This window comes from Artibeus jamaicensis, unplaced genomic scaffold (assembly GCF_021234435.1).
Source record: "Artibeus jamaicensis isolate MK-2021 breed Jamaican fruit bat unplaced genomic scaffold, CSHL_Jam_final contig_525, whole genome shotgun sequence".
NCBI lineage: Eukaryota > Metazoa > Chordata > Mammalia > Chiroptera > Phyllostomidae > Artibeus > Artibeus jamaicensis.
Window position 1 is genome coordinate 13502135 of NW_026521874.1, and position 14471 is coordinate 13516605.

Sequence of the window (14471 nt, forward strand, 5' to 3'; positions counted from 1 at the left end):
TTCACAGTGTTTTACAACCAACACCTCCGTCTAGTCCCAAAACATTTCCATCATCCCTCAGACTAACCCTGTGTTGTGACGTAATCAGTCTCTTTCTACTCCTTCCTACCCCACTTCCAAGTCCTTGGCAGCCACCAAATTGCTTTCTGTCTCTCTGGACTTACCTTTTCTGCATATTTCTTACAGGTGGAACCATGGAATGTTTCCCCTTGGCTTTTTCCCCTTGGCAGAAAGTATTTAAGGCTTATGTGTGTTGCAGCATGTATTAGTGGTCCATCCCTTTTCTTGGCTGAATAATATTCCATTGCATGGGTGGACTGCATGCTGCATATCCATTCATTTGCTGAGTAAAGGGGCCAGATGTGTGGTTCAGAAGGAGTCACCCGTCTGCTGAGGGAGGAGGGACTGGGGTCAAGCCAGGATGGAGTCTGCAGGCACCACTGCTCCCCAGTCCAACTGACAACTGATGGAGAAAGGCTGATGGCTGTGGCTGGGGGGGGGGGGGGAAGGGGTGGACTGTAGCGTTGAAGGGGGCACAAAAGCTGGCATCTGCTGGCAGGAGCTCAAGCCCCTGGGCCCACGGAAAGCCTCTCTCGCTGGCAGCGACGGGGGGCTGGGGCAGGCAGGGGCTGGCCTAGCAGGGCTCCGTCTTCCTGGGGAGTTTTCCCAGGTCAAACCCACTCGCCTGCCAGCACCCGGCCATCGGCACTTCCTTCTGGAGTCAAACCGCTGCCCTGATGTCCCAGTGCCTCCTCAGATTGTATCTGGCTGACATCTCACTTCGAGCCTCACTCTTCCCTGGGGCCAATCTGTCTGCATTTTACGACTCTGCATTTTCCTCCCAGTGGATGCACTCGGTGCTATCAAATACAGCTGGATGGGCAAGTGAGAGCACAAGCTTGTCTTCAGATTGGGGGGGGGCGGGGGCTGTGAATCACTGGCATTTGCTATGAACCCAATTTCCCCCCTCCCCTGGGAGGGCTCCCCAGGCCGGGAATTCTGCAGTGAGGAAGGGCCTGAGGGGCTGCCGCTTTCTCGCGGGAAAGCCTACGTCGTGGGAGGCTACAGAGTGCTGTTTTTGTTTTTCCTTCTTAAGGGGTACTTGACGTGAGCAAAGCCTCTGAGCCCCGCTGCCCTTGACTTTCCCCTCAGCTGGTCTCCATCACCCTTTTGGGAGGGGAACACTTTCAAGGACACTCCCAGAGGCTGCCTTCTGCAGGGCCCACATCTGAGACCCTGGCACCGTGAATCTTATCCCCGCCCTCCTCCATGAAGGGCTGCTCACTCCCAACACCTGCCTCCCTCTCTCTGATCTGCCCCTGAGCAGGAGGCAGCTCCAGGCTGATTTTTACCACTGCGCTTGGCTTGGCCAGTGTCAAAGGCGGCCACTGTTTTCCAAAGCCTAGATGCTGGTGCCCTAACTGAGCCCCGTGGTACCTTCACTCTGTACCATGATGACTTCCGACCGAAAGTCCACCTGAAGGTTTTCCCCGATTCTGTATGGGCAGGCTGGAAGTGCTGGAGATTCAGCGGCCCTCAGCCAATGAGAGGGGGCAGTTAGAGGGTAAATGCCCCGGCCCCCTCTCCCCTGAGGTACGTTCTGCTCCATCTCTCACAGTTACTGCAGGACGGAGCTTAGTGCTCACAGCGAACTCACCCACCGATGCACCGTGCGTGGGCTCCTTCCCTTCCTCCTGGGTCCCTCCCCCTGCAGTGCTGCCTGCAGTGGCCTCCCAGTCACCTAACTCCAAGGAAGAGTCACGTGCTTTGTCAGGCTTTGCTCCTGGAGAACCCAATCTCAATTGACAGTCACAAATACCCCTTTGAAGAGCGGAAGAGCTCAGGACCTGTTGGCTTGTTCTTTGCTCAGGTGACATTGGCTGAAATTCCAGGGCAATAGAAGTTGCATTTAATAGTCTGGTGTTTACTGTGAACGAAATGCATCCGCGTAAGTCAGGCTTTCTCAACCTTAGAAATTCGTTGGACAAGGCTTATCTTGTGTGCTGTAGGATTTTTAGCAGCAGTCACCTGTGGCAGCCCCCTAGGTGGGACAGCCACGTCTCCAGATGTTGTCAAATGTCTCCTGGGGGGCGAAACCACCCCTAGTTGAGAACATAAGTCACCTGATGTCATCTGATGTAAACAGCAATCCAAAGAGTAGATGATGATCATGATAACGATGGTGGCGATGATGGTGGCGATGATGATGATGGTGATAGTGAGGATGAGGATGGCGGTGGTGGTGCCCACAATAACAACGCAACATGACATAACATTCAAATGACTTGACGAAACTTGCTCAGGTGCTGCGGCGGACCTGGGATTTGATCCCAAACCTTCTGTAGGCCTTACCTCACTCCAGAAGCCCCTGCCATTGACTGGAAATATTAAGCTCGATTCACAGACAATGAGCTTTCGATAAACCACATATCCTTCCCGAAAGGGTAAGAGCCAAGAATCAAGCCAAAACGTTCTGATTTCCAGGGCAGTGTGCCCTTCCCAGCCCGCTGTTCCTTCCCATTTTGCAAAGAACAAAGAGCTGTTTCGGGGTTTAGAAGGAAAGTTATTTTCACTCTTGAAGATGTTTCTGTTATGGGCGAACAGCACTAGCTGTTAGAACTCAGTCCTTGAGTTTTGGCTAAGAAAGAATTCAGAGTCGAGACTTAAATCCAAGCAAAAGTTTATTTAGAAAGTCCCAGGGGTAGGAGAAGGAAGCCAGCTGGGCTGGGTGGGCTCAGGGAGCAAGTTACAGAGGCAAAAAAAAGAAGGACCCGTGAAGCTTTGGAGGAAGAAAGACAAAGGAAGCACACCTCAGGGAAGGAGAGGCAGAAAGGCACTGAGGAGAGAGGGGAAGAGATGGAGAGAGAGAGAATTCTTTGTTTTGAGGGGTTTTATCTGGAGGTCTCAGGGCGGGAGCTCAGCTTTCCAGGTGTGTCCTTTCGGGGTCATGGTCTCTACCGATCAGTTGGCCCCAGGGCGGGGAGTCAGCCATCACAGCTGGTGCTGATGGCAGCCACGGTGTTGCTCCGTCTGGTTTTGCTGCTTTTCTGGACCTGGTGCTGAACACAACTGAGGCCTCGATGTTACCTCCACTTTGACCGAAACTCTCACTCTGTGGACAGCAGACCCAACACTTTGATCCTGCGATTACTTGATGGGGGTCAGAACCTCATCATCCTGTCTTAATGCTTAAGACAGTGGTCATTCCAGGGCCCACGTGGGAGTCGACTGAGACTTTTTTTCAGCCCCTTTGTTCCCCTCCAAGGGGGTCTACTGCCTGACTAGCCACATGCCAGTGGTGAAAGGCCCGGACAGGGGCCAAACCACCAGGCCAGCGATATGAAAGGTCAGGGGGTCTAAACCGCGTGACCATGGGATATGCTAGGGGAGGAGAGGTCGCCCTGGTAGCAAGGCCCCTCCTACAATTGTCCGTTGCTTCGCACCCAGGGCTTGCCTGCCTGGGTGACCTTCTGCAGCCAGCCTACCATCTCTACCCGGCTCCTTCCGTCTAACTGCGTGTGACGTTGCTGCTACTTTAATCCAGTCACTGCGCTGAGTGACAGAATAAAGCCAAGCCGCCCCGTGTCCGGAGCCCACATTACTAGCAGGTCGGCTGCGAGGTCGGCATAAGGAATAAATACCTGCCTCTGCCACACACACACTGGCCTCGCCCAGAAGTCCCACGAGCGATCGGTGTTTTCATGGTTCTCTGTGTCCACAGGCTCTTAGCTACCACAGGTCAGGCGCTGACATCAGCCCCACTGTTCTGCTTTCAGGCAGACACCCCAGCATGTTCTTTATACCATAGCATTTATCGAACACCGACTGTGTGCAAGAGAAGGTGGCAACTCCAGTCTGATAGGAGTTTAGAGGCTGCAGCCTGACCAGAAAGGGGCCAGTTGGGGAGGGGGAGGGAGGAGTCGAGGGGCTCTGTCTGGCAGTGTGCGAGTGTGCAAAGCAAGCAGCCAGCTTTTCCAGGAGAGGGTGTCTTTCAAGTAGGGCAGGGGATGCTGCTGGAGATTAGAGGGGCAATTGGAGCCTCGCTATGCCAGCCCTAGGGACAGCTTTCCCCGAGGAATTGCAGGAGGGGCTGTGGGAGATATGGGGGTGAATCCAATGCACCCTCTGCCCTTCAGCTGGTACCTCTTGTTTCTGTCGTTTTGTTCTGACTAATTGACGCACCAGCGTGGGCGGTGCCCGCCCTTCTCCCCACTCCCGGGCGGCAGCAATCAGCACCCAGGTTGGATGAAGCTGTCAGCCGGGGGAGGGCTGTTGTCAGTTTGCATCAGTTCCAGAAATTTCACTCGGGGCTATTTCCCAGCCCGCCTCGCTCCTCCAGGGGTGAATTGCTCAGTCAGGAGACTCCTAATGAAAATCCGTTGCTGTCTGCCATTCCCAGCATGATGACATGCAGACGCCCATCCTTCTCTCCCTAAGCCCTTCATGGTGGGCCTGCCACAGGTCTCTCCAGGTTCCCACACATGCTGGCTCCTGAGGCAAGATCCCTCAGGAGCCAGGACCTTGCCCCCTTCCTCCCTCTGCCTGGGGCTTTGCTTTCTCCACACCCTCTGTTTATCTGCCTCATTGTTCTCTTTCTTAAGGATCAGACACAAGTGTCACCTCTTCCAGGGAGGCCTCCATGATGCCCCCAATCTGAATTAACACCCTCTGCTGCACGTACTCTGATTAGAACTCCTCCCACCATCCCCGGCTTACTAGTCTAAATATATCACTGCTCTATGACTCCTTGGCCTTCTGAACACAGCACAGTGCCTGGCACATAGTAGGTGCTCAGAAATATTAGGGAGAAGGACACAAGAAAAGAAGAAAGACATAAGTGAGAAAGGGAAGGAAGAGAGAGGGGAACAAGGAGGGAGTGAGGCAGGCGTTAATATCTGTCTATGACTGACGCGAGCCTTCCTCTCAGAGGTCAAGTTTACCCAGATGCCTAACAGGGCACACAGGTCTGTGGCCTGCCGGAGTGCTTTCTGGGTTATCACCTGTCCCTTGCAGTCCCGATACCTAGTGGCAGTGTGCCTTCTAGAGCCTGAGTCTTTGAAGCGTTGTCATCCTTGACTGCTGGGAAGAGTGATGGCAGGCTGGAGCAGCCCATTGCCTATCCCCACAACAGAGCAGAGAACCAGGGTGATGCTGAGGAATGACCCACAGGATAAATGGAAGCGTCACCTTACAGAAAAATGCAAATGATAATTAGCATGCAGCCCACTGGTTGGGCATCAAAGGAAAATGAAAGACCCAGGCCACGCCCCCTGTACATAGCCCAGCGCCCAACACTTAGTCTCGCTCCTGAAAGGGGGGGTTGATGACAGGGGTATTGAAGGCAATTCTACTTATTGCACAGCATTTGACCCTGCCCAGGAGGGCCATTTCGTGAATAATGAGCCTTCGAAAGCCTGACCCACCCACCCATCTGTGCGCCAGGCTTGCAGGAAGGATGGCCGCTCCCCATCACATCTGGAGCCCGTGCCTGCCTCAACCCCAGGCCCTGGCCTGGGACCTGACACATAGTATGTCTCAAAAAAAAAAAAAGTGTGTGTTGCCTGAAAAAATAAAGCAAAGGCTGGTTGAACATCCCTAACGCTGCTTCCCCACGCGCCCCTCCTCTCTCTGCCCTCAAGCCTGAACCTGAGCAACAGCGACATCCTGACCATCTACGACGGGGACGAGGTCATGCCCCACATCCTGGGCCAGTACCTTGGGAGCAGCGGCCCCCAGAAGCTGTACTCGTCCACGCCGGACCTCACCATCCAGTTCCACTCCGACCCGGCCGGCCTCATCTTCGGGAAGGGCCAGGGATTTATCATGAACTACATAGGTGGGTGTCCCATCCGTCAGTTGTTTTTCTTTGTTTTTAGATACAGGTGAACATGATTTCCTTCAACTATATCGTTTTCAGGGGACAGATTGTGCTACACGGGTCTTTTAATATATTGGCGCAGTAAATATGTGTAGGTTTTAAGACCTCAGTCAGACGGACCAGGGTTTGAGTCTTCGTGCTGCCGTCCATGGCTGGGTGGCCTTGGGCAAGTCACATAGCCTCTCTGAGCCTCCTTTCTGTGGTCTGTGAGATGGAAATAGTGATATACACTCCACAGGGTTGGTATCGGGACTGCGTAGATAAAGCCTCATCACTCCAGGACTCGTTACATTTCATCTGTTGTCAGCTGGGACTTCATTTCATCAACACTGCCCCTAACCCTGACCCTATGAACCTTGGTTCTCCCTGAAGGACTCTTCTTCCCCTGGGTCCCAGCAAGCGGAGACAGCCCTCTCTCTCCCACCCCCCCAAACCTGAGGACCAATAGAGGCAGGTGATGCTTCCTTGATCCTCAGTGTGGCTTCCAAACCATTTACCTCCCTCCAAGTTAACACAAGACCTGCTGAGTTCAAGCCAAGTGCGCACTTGACCATCCCACCCACCCCCCCTTGTTGTTTTGTCCACACATACCCTTCCCTCCCTCTGCACTCTGCACCCTGCAATGCCCCTTATTCATTATTGGCTCCATCACCCTCCTCGGCTCAGCACCTCAACACCGGAGGGTCCCCAGCTCCATCCTGGACCCTGCTGTCTTCTCTATCTAAACTCACTCCCTGTGTGATCTTACTCGGCCCCATGGTTTTGGACAATGCTTATTTATACTGCATTGACCCCTACTTTGCACATCCAACCTTGGACTCTCTCGTCAGCTCCAGATTGACCCAACTCCTTACTGAGTGGAGTAAGGGGTTGCGTGTCGAATTGGCATCTTGGATTTAACATGGCCGAAACGTCCCTTCTCTGCCCCACCACCACCGCCACCACCCAGCTGCTCCTCCTGCCCTCTGCCCATCCCAGGAGGGGGCGCCGCATTTCTCCTGGCGTCTCAGGCTGCATCCTCTTTCCCTGCCCGTATCCCACCCACCCTCTCAACTTGACCCCTGTGCTGTGTCTCAGATTCAAGCTTTTATCTCCATCTCTCCATGGCCACAGACTGAAACAACACGAGGCCTCACTGATCCCAGTCCTGGAAGGGACCTGAACTCACAGGGTGTCTGCTTCAGCCTTGCCTTGTCACAGCAGAAGAAGCCCCGGGCCATCAAGGATACTTGATGGGACTTGCTCGTCAGGGTCACACTTGGGGATCACAGCCAGGCTCCCAGCTCTTCGGGCTTCTTTACCTAAGACATTCTTGGTAACAGCAGAGAGCCTGGGAGACACAAGAGGGCGATTAAAACCAAACTCCTACCCTGGCTGGTGTAGCTCAGTGGATTGAGCTCGGGCCTATGAACTAAGGGGTCATGGTTAGATTCCAAGTCAGGGCACATGCCTGGGTTGCAGGCCAGTTCCCGGCAGGGGACACACGAGAGGCAACCATACCTTGATATTTCTCTCCCTCTCTTCTTCCCTTCCCCTCTAAAGATAAATGAATAAAATCTTAAAAAAAAAAAACAAAAACACAAACAAACTCCTTTTGGCACCCAGGATGCTGGGTGGCGTGCTTTGAGAATTTCAATGGGCAACATTCAGCCAGAAAGTAGGGGACATGGTGACACCTCCCAGGAACAAGGTGACATCTTGATTTCATCCGGATAGAGAGGAAAAAGGGGGGTCCCCCTGTTCAGGCCTCCACTGTGCCCCCAGCGCCAAAGATGCTCTGGCTGGAGCCATTGGTTCTTTGTCCCCCTTGGGCTTGAACACTGGTTTATCTCGATCTCAATAAAATGCCCCCCCCCCCGTGCCACCTCCCTGACCACTGGCTGTGTCAAGAGCCTCCTGTGTGGGAAAATAAGCCCCTTGTTCATTTCCAGCCGGCAGGCATTTCTCAGCCCGGCCTGCTCTAGGGGCCGCCGTCAGAGAGGCAAACACAAGTGTCGATCTTCTTTCTAGTGTTCTCAGGAGCCTTTTCACCCTGGATTGTGCTGCTAAGTATTTTCAGAGTGTTATTGCTGCTACTTTGCACACGTTTTCCACTCTTGACTGGGCAGTGCCCTGGGCACGGGGGGAGGGCTCATGCCGGCTGTCCAGCCGACGTGCCCTCCAGGGTCAGCTGCCTTTGGAAGGAGAGTGTCCGGTGGCTTGGCTTCAGTCTGTCTCCTTGGACTTTTCCCCTGTTCCCTGCCAAAAGATGAGGTCACAGTTTTGCTCTTCTGTCTCCTCTGGTGCCTGAGTCAGTCTCCCAAGTTGCACTCAGCTGACAGCAGAAATCCAACTCTATCCGCAGCTACCCAAGGGTGACAGGGAAGTCTGGCCAGTGTTCGTTTTGGCCACATTGAAGAGGAGGTGCTCTTGTTAATTGAAGCTGAAACTGAGACTTGTGTGACAACTTGAAGTTGGCAAGCACTCTTCCATATATAATTTTATTTTATTCTATTCTCCAAATGCATTATCTTCATTTTCCAGATAGTTTGATTCGCAAAAATCTCTCGACACCTCCTGTGTGCCAGGCCCTGCTCTAGACACCAGGGTCTGGGAATGAACAGAATGTCATCGCTGCCCTTGAGCTGGCTGGTGGACATGGGAGAAGGAGTCCGGCCTCAGGCAATGTCAGGGTCAGGTGCTGATGCTGTGGGAGAAGCAAGCATGGGATTTCAGAGGCTGCTTCCCAAGGGCACACAGACTAACTAACATGGGCGGCACACAAAAGACAGAACGGTTCCCTTGGTTCTTATTTCTGTTAAAGAAATACAGTTAACTTTACAGGGAAGGCAAGCGGGCCGCTGTATTTCTTTTGGATGCCAGTCAATTGCTTGTGACTGCCTGCGTCGAAGACCATGTTGAAAAGAATTCAGTGGCGGCAGTGTCTGAAGTCAGGGGAAAAGAATAGCATGATGGATTAGTGATGTCTGCCACGGCACAGGAGAGGTGTCTGCTATCGTAGGTCTAGGTCTGACCAGACACAGATGCAACCTCCCTTCAGCAGAGGCATCAGATGGAAGGGTCAGGGGCTTCTGTGGTTGTGCAGAGAATTCTGGGGCTCTTGACAGGTCTCAAGGCCTGAACCCCAGCTCTGGATGTTTGTCAAAGCCGGCCTGCTATGGCTGCTGTCAGAACCATGTGCTTACATGGTTCTGACCTCCCATCGATCTTTGCACAGGCCCATTCTCATCACTGCTTCTTGTGCTTTGGGCCAAGTGCATGGGAGGGGATGGGGACAACAAAGCAGAGATGAGTCAGCAGTGTTTTTCAAAGAGATGCTGCTTGCTTGTGTATTTATTCATCTAATCCTGGGATAATAAATAAGCTCTATATGATTGGTCAACTCCAATCACATGGCAGCAGCTCCCTGGAGTGCTGTGTTGAGAAGGCCTAGAGGGTTTCAGCTTGATCCAGTGACAGGGATTGCTGTGACTGATTAGTGATGTCTGCCAAGAGCACAAGACCAGTAGATGATGGCATGTAGTCAGTGCATTGGGGCGTTTCTTTTGCCCACAAGTTGGACCACAATGCTGATCTTCACCATAAAACTGCAGCCGGGACTTCAGACCCCTATTCTCCTAGTATATGGGAGGACCAAAATCTTAGTCAATCAAATCAATTAATCCATAAAACTGCACATCAGTGAGCATTCGCTCTGCCTTAGGGGTAGACAGGGTCGTGATTTGTGTCTCCACTCCATGGTTGGGGACGGTGAGGCTCAGAGATGTTTATTGACATGATTAGTCACACAGCTTCTGAAATAAACAGGGTTACAAGTGATGCCCTCCAACTCCTGGACCAGTGTTCTCATTCCTAGCAAACTTCAGGGCCCCCAGAAACTCCCCCAAGGGTGTCTGATGACTGCAGATTCCTGACTCAGGGTCCCTGGGAGTGCAGTCAAGTCACTGAAGAACAGGAAGGCTATGTGACTGAGCCAAGACCACTGAACATGTAAACTGTGAGGCCAAGATTTAAGCCAAATCTCTGCTAGAGGGCAGCAGCAGCTGAGTGGTCACAGATGTGACGAAAGCCACAAAGGAGACAAAGGGTCTCCCAGCAGTGTGTGGCCTTGTGGGCTCACACTGAAAAGTCAGACGAGCAAGTCTTTTTCAGCGAAGCACTTTGGCACTAGGTGGACCACCTACCCAGTATTTGCCCCCATTTCTCCCTTTTCATCCCTAATTTGCACATTTGCAGCTGTGTCCTAAATCCAAGGCTTGGCTGATTCTTCAAAGACCTAAAAATAGAGGCTCCTGTTCCCCACCAAGCGATTCCAGAAGCCATCACCTCTCCCTACTTGGTGCAGACAGCGTGAGGTCTCCTCTCCCTGAATAAAGCCGTGATGAAATCCCGGGAAGAACCAGGACTTCTCTCTCAGAACGACTCTCCTGCAGACAGCCGAGGGGCCTTGCTTTCCCCAGCAGCACATAAGAACTGCAAATTAATTACACGGCATAATTAGCTCTTTCTCAATATCTGCGCAGTGTGCACTTGGAAGCAGGAAGAGTAATAGTGGGCTTTGGATTGCTATCTTAGTAATGAGGGTTTGCTAAAGAAAAACAAAATTATTCCAGAGGAAGACTCCAAGATAACAAAGCTGCAAGTAGCAATTTCTGGAGTGTGGTTAGTGTTCACCAATGATAATGCAGTGTGACTCGAAGAATGCACCCATCGTTATTCTTATTTTAATAGTCAAGTATTGCTCTTCATCTGCATTACAAAAATATGTATTGCTAATCCATCAAGCCCGTGGATTTACAGACATTCTTAGGATGAGGCTGAGTGTATTAGCTATCTATTGCTGTGTAATGAATGACCCCTCCTTCTAAAATTAGCCATAAACATGTATTATGTCAGAGTTTCTGTGGATCAGGAACTGAGAAGTTGATGTGGGGTGATTCTGGCTCAGGGTCTCTCATGAGGTTGTAGTCAAGATGTCAATGGTGGCTGGTGGCTTCCCTTCCACACCATTGTGGCTTGCAAGTTGATGCCAGCTGTTGGCAGGCCATCTCAGCCTCTTCACATGCATCTCTCCAGAGGCCGCTCGAGCATCCTCACCCCGTGGTGGCTACACAACATTGTATCACTTCCTCCAGAGAAAGTGATACAAGAGAAACAGCAAGGAGCCTCCGTGCTTTTGATGAAGTAACCTTGGAAGTCACACACCATCACGTCTGCAACAGCCTACTGGCTGTGTGTGTCGATCTGATTTGATGTTGGCCAGGGCTATATGAGGATGTGAATTCCAGGCTAGAACAACTGGGGGACACCCTGGAAGCTGGTGATGGCAGAGAGGCACGCATGAGTGTGATAGTCCTGAACAGCAGGGACCTTGAGACGCAGAGAGAAGTGACCATGGCTGGTCATGCTGCTAGTCAGTAGCAGAGTGAGGATTCTGTCCGACTCTAAATCCTAACGTAACTGCATCGAACCAGGAGGATGTTTGGTAAGTTCAGTGACCCACGGGGAAGAGGTCATTGTAAAACCTCACTATAGAAGAGTTCTTACCGTTTTGAGGGGTTTGGGAAGTGTGTTTTTTCCTCTGACATTGGTAAAACCGGCCACCTCCCCACGTAAGGACAATGTCTCTGTTTCATAGAGGTGTCAAGGAACGACTCCTGCTCGGATCTGCCCGAGATCCAGAACGGCTGGAAAACCACCTCGCACACGGAGCTAGTGAGGGGAGCCAGAATCACTTACCAGTGTGACCCAGGCTACGACATCGTGGGGAGCGACACCCTCACCTGCCAGTGGGACCTCAGCTGGAGCAGCGACCCCCCATTTTGTGAGAAAAGTAAGCACAGTCTTGTTTTGCTTCCTCTAGGTTAGTGGGTGGGGAATCCCTCCTGTGGACTTTTTTTTCATGGATGCACTGGAATTATTAAAGTAGAATCTGGCCTCCCTTCTACTCCGCCAGCTCGCTGGTGCTGCTCACAGAGGCCACTTTGTGGCCCCAGAGCAGAAATCTCAGACTCAGGTGCCTTCGGAAGCCTGGCAGGTAATGTACATGAGTGAAGTAGATTCCTGTCAGACACCAGGGAGGGGTATGGACTGTGGCAAAGGGGGAAGCACGTAGCCCGTGTAAAAACAGCATTCAAGTTCCGGTCTTTAAAATTCCTGTAGGAGCCAAGCAAAATAAATTCAGTCGGACCCTGGAGTCACAGTTCGAAGCCCCTGTGGTGGGTGGCTGACCCCTCCAGACAGCATCCAGGCTCCCGGCTCCTTCTGCCTGCGCCCCTCTGGAGTGCGGGCTGGGTGTGACCAGGGCCGGCTGAGTCCGGTGGCTGGAAGAAGCGTAGGAAAGGAAGTGCTTCTGGTTTCTACAAAGATGCCTCTGTAGCAGGGGAGGAGCTAAACTCGGAGGTGGCCTCCTCCTCCAGCCATTTGTCTCCACCTCCTACAGAAAGCTCTAGTCCGCGACCCTCTGGCTGGGGAGCCCTGGTGGAGCCTTCAGTGTCACCCGAGTCACCAAATGCACAATACGCAATACAGCTGTCCCTCGGTCCCCATGGGGGTTGATTTCAGGAACGCCCAACAGATACAAAAATCCTCGGATGCTCAAGGCCCTCACACAAAATAGCACAGAACAAGGCGTACAGTCAGAAAATACTGTTTCTCAGATCACAGTTGGTTGAATCTGCAGGTTCGAAACCCTCAGACACACAGAGGGCCAAGCTACTAAGTGCGATCAGAGAGAGAGGGTGTGGGGAGGGGTGCGGGGCTCGCACGCAATTCCTGCCACGAGAATTCTGACGCCAAAGAAAATTATGCTTGTGGAAAATGTGAGAGAACTTGCTAAAAACCCACAAAATCGGCTGCACGCACAATCTCTTTGTTCCGCAACCAGGTGTGGTATGTGTGTGGTTGTGTGTGTATGTGGTTGTGTGTGGTTGTGTGTGTGGTATGTATGTGGTTGTGTGTGTGTGAGTGTGGTTGTGTGTGTGGTTGTGTGTATATGTGGTATGTGTGTGGTTGTGTGAGTGTGGTTGTGTGTGTGTGTCCCACATCAGAAAACGAAAAATGACCAGTGAGAAACACCATGGGCGGCAACATGAGAGACCCATTACGAGCTCATTGGCATGATCTATGTTATCACATGATCAACATCTATTGTTACATGCATTATATGCATGATAACATGTACAATAGTATGATGTGTGTTATGTAACAATTCTTAAATGTTGTAAATATTATTTTTTGATGTTAAATAGTAACAAAATTACTCAAGTAACAAACACTTACTTATGACACTCAAGCTGGAGTAAAATTGTGAATTAGAAGGGGAGGTAGAACTCCCTTACAATCTTACTCTCTTAAAAGCACATTGTATATGGCTCCAAGTGCACGTGTGTGTGTCTGCGTGTGCTACACAGACACATGCATGCACACATGGGTGTATTCTGTAGGCAGATGTACATACACAGATATGCACATGGAAATAGCGACAGATATCTTCCTGTAAATAGGGGTCAATTTCTACAAACTCCCTCGCAGCCGCAACTCAGAAATACAGATATGTTTTCATACTGCACATGTCGTCTACTTCGTTCTTTTTAATTGGCTTATTGTCTTCCTTTTGCTACACTGACTTTTCAATTCAGAAGTAATGGATGCTTGTTGTACTATGTTCGAGCACTACAAAGGAAGCCGTGAGCCCCCTCCCTGGGTTCTCTGTAGTGATTGCTCAGGATTTGATGAATGGCTGTTCCTTATTTAACTCATCCCCTGCTGCAGAATTTGCATTGTTTTGTTTTTTGCCATTACAAACAACGGTGCAATGCGTGATCTTGTACATCAGGATTCCGGCTCTGATACAAATTCTTTGGGCAAATTCCTGCAAGTGGCATGAAATCCCAATCTCTCTCCAGCCACCTTGGACAAGCCCGCCAGAAAAGAGCCGAGATAGGAACCTTTCTAGTTCATCCTGTAATTCTCAGGAAACCTGCACCCCTCGGGAGCCCTAACGCACTTGGTCTGATCTCCTCTCGCGTAGTTATGTACTGCACTGACCCCGGAGAAGTGGACCACTCGACCCGCTTGATCTCGGACCCCGTGCTGCTGGTGGGCACCACCATCCAGTACACCTGCAACCCCGGCTTCGTGCTGGAGGGCAGCTCGCTGCTGACCTGCTACAGCCGTGAGACCGGCACGCCCATCTGGACGTCACGCCTGCCGCACTGTGTCTGTAAGTCCAATGTGCTGGCTTGACACCAGCGTGGTTTCGCCATCTTCTCATTCTGGGGGGCACGGCTGGGCTGCTGGGGGAGGCCTTCCGCCCTGTGGCAGTGGTTGTTACCATGCCTATCACAGGACAATAGCTGACATGCACTGAGAGTGTGGAAGCTGCAACACTTAGGGTGAATGTACCCGGCACCAAGCTAGCTCCTTTACGCAGGGTCCCTCCCTTCTTTCCCCCACCCCACCCCCGCCCTAGCCATGGGGGCACGGCATTACTGCCTCCCTTTTAAGAAGGTCCAGAGAGATGAACTCATTGCCCCAGGTCACACAGCTGGAGACCAGAGACAAACCCAGACCCGCCTGGCTCTTTAACTGC

General features: G+C 51.8%; 1 protein-coding gene across 2 annotated transcripts in view; it reads left to right on the forward strand.

Moving 5' to 3' along the window:
- SEZ6L (seizure related 6 homolog like) overlaps nucleotides 1-14471 on the forward strand; it is a 166527-nt gene that overhangs the window by 134582 nt on the left and 17474 nt on the right. For both annotated transcript variants that reach the window (XM_053669851.1, XM_053669852.1), the window contains exons 10-12: nucleotides 5640-5836; nucleotides 11517-11711; nucleotides 13911-14102. In XM_053669851.1, the coding sequence (XP_053525826.1) occupies nucleotides 5640-5836; nucleotides 11517-11711; nucleotides 13911-14102 (584 nt within the window). The remainder of the gene's footprint in view (nucleotides 1-5639; nucleotides 5837-11516; nucleotides 11712-13910; nucleotides 14103-14471) is intronic.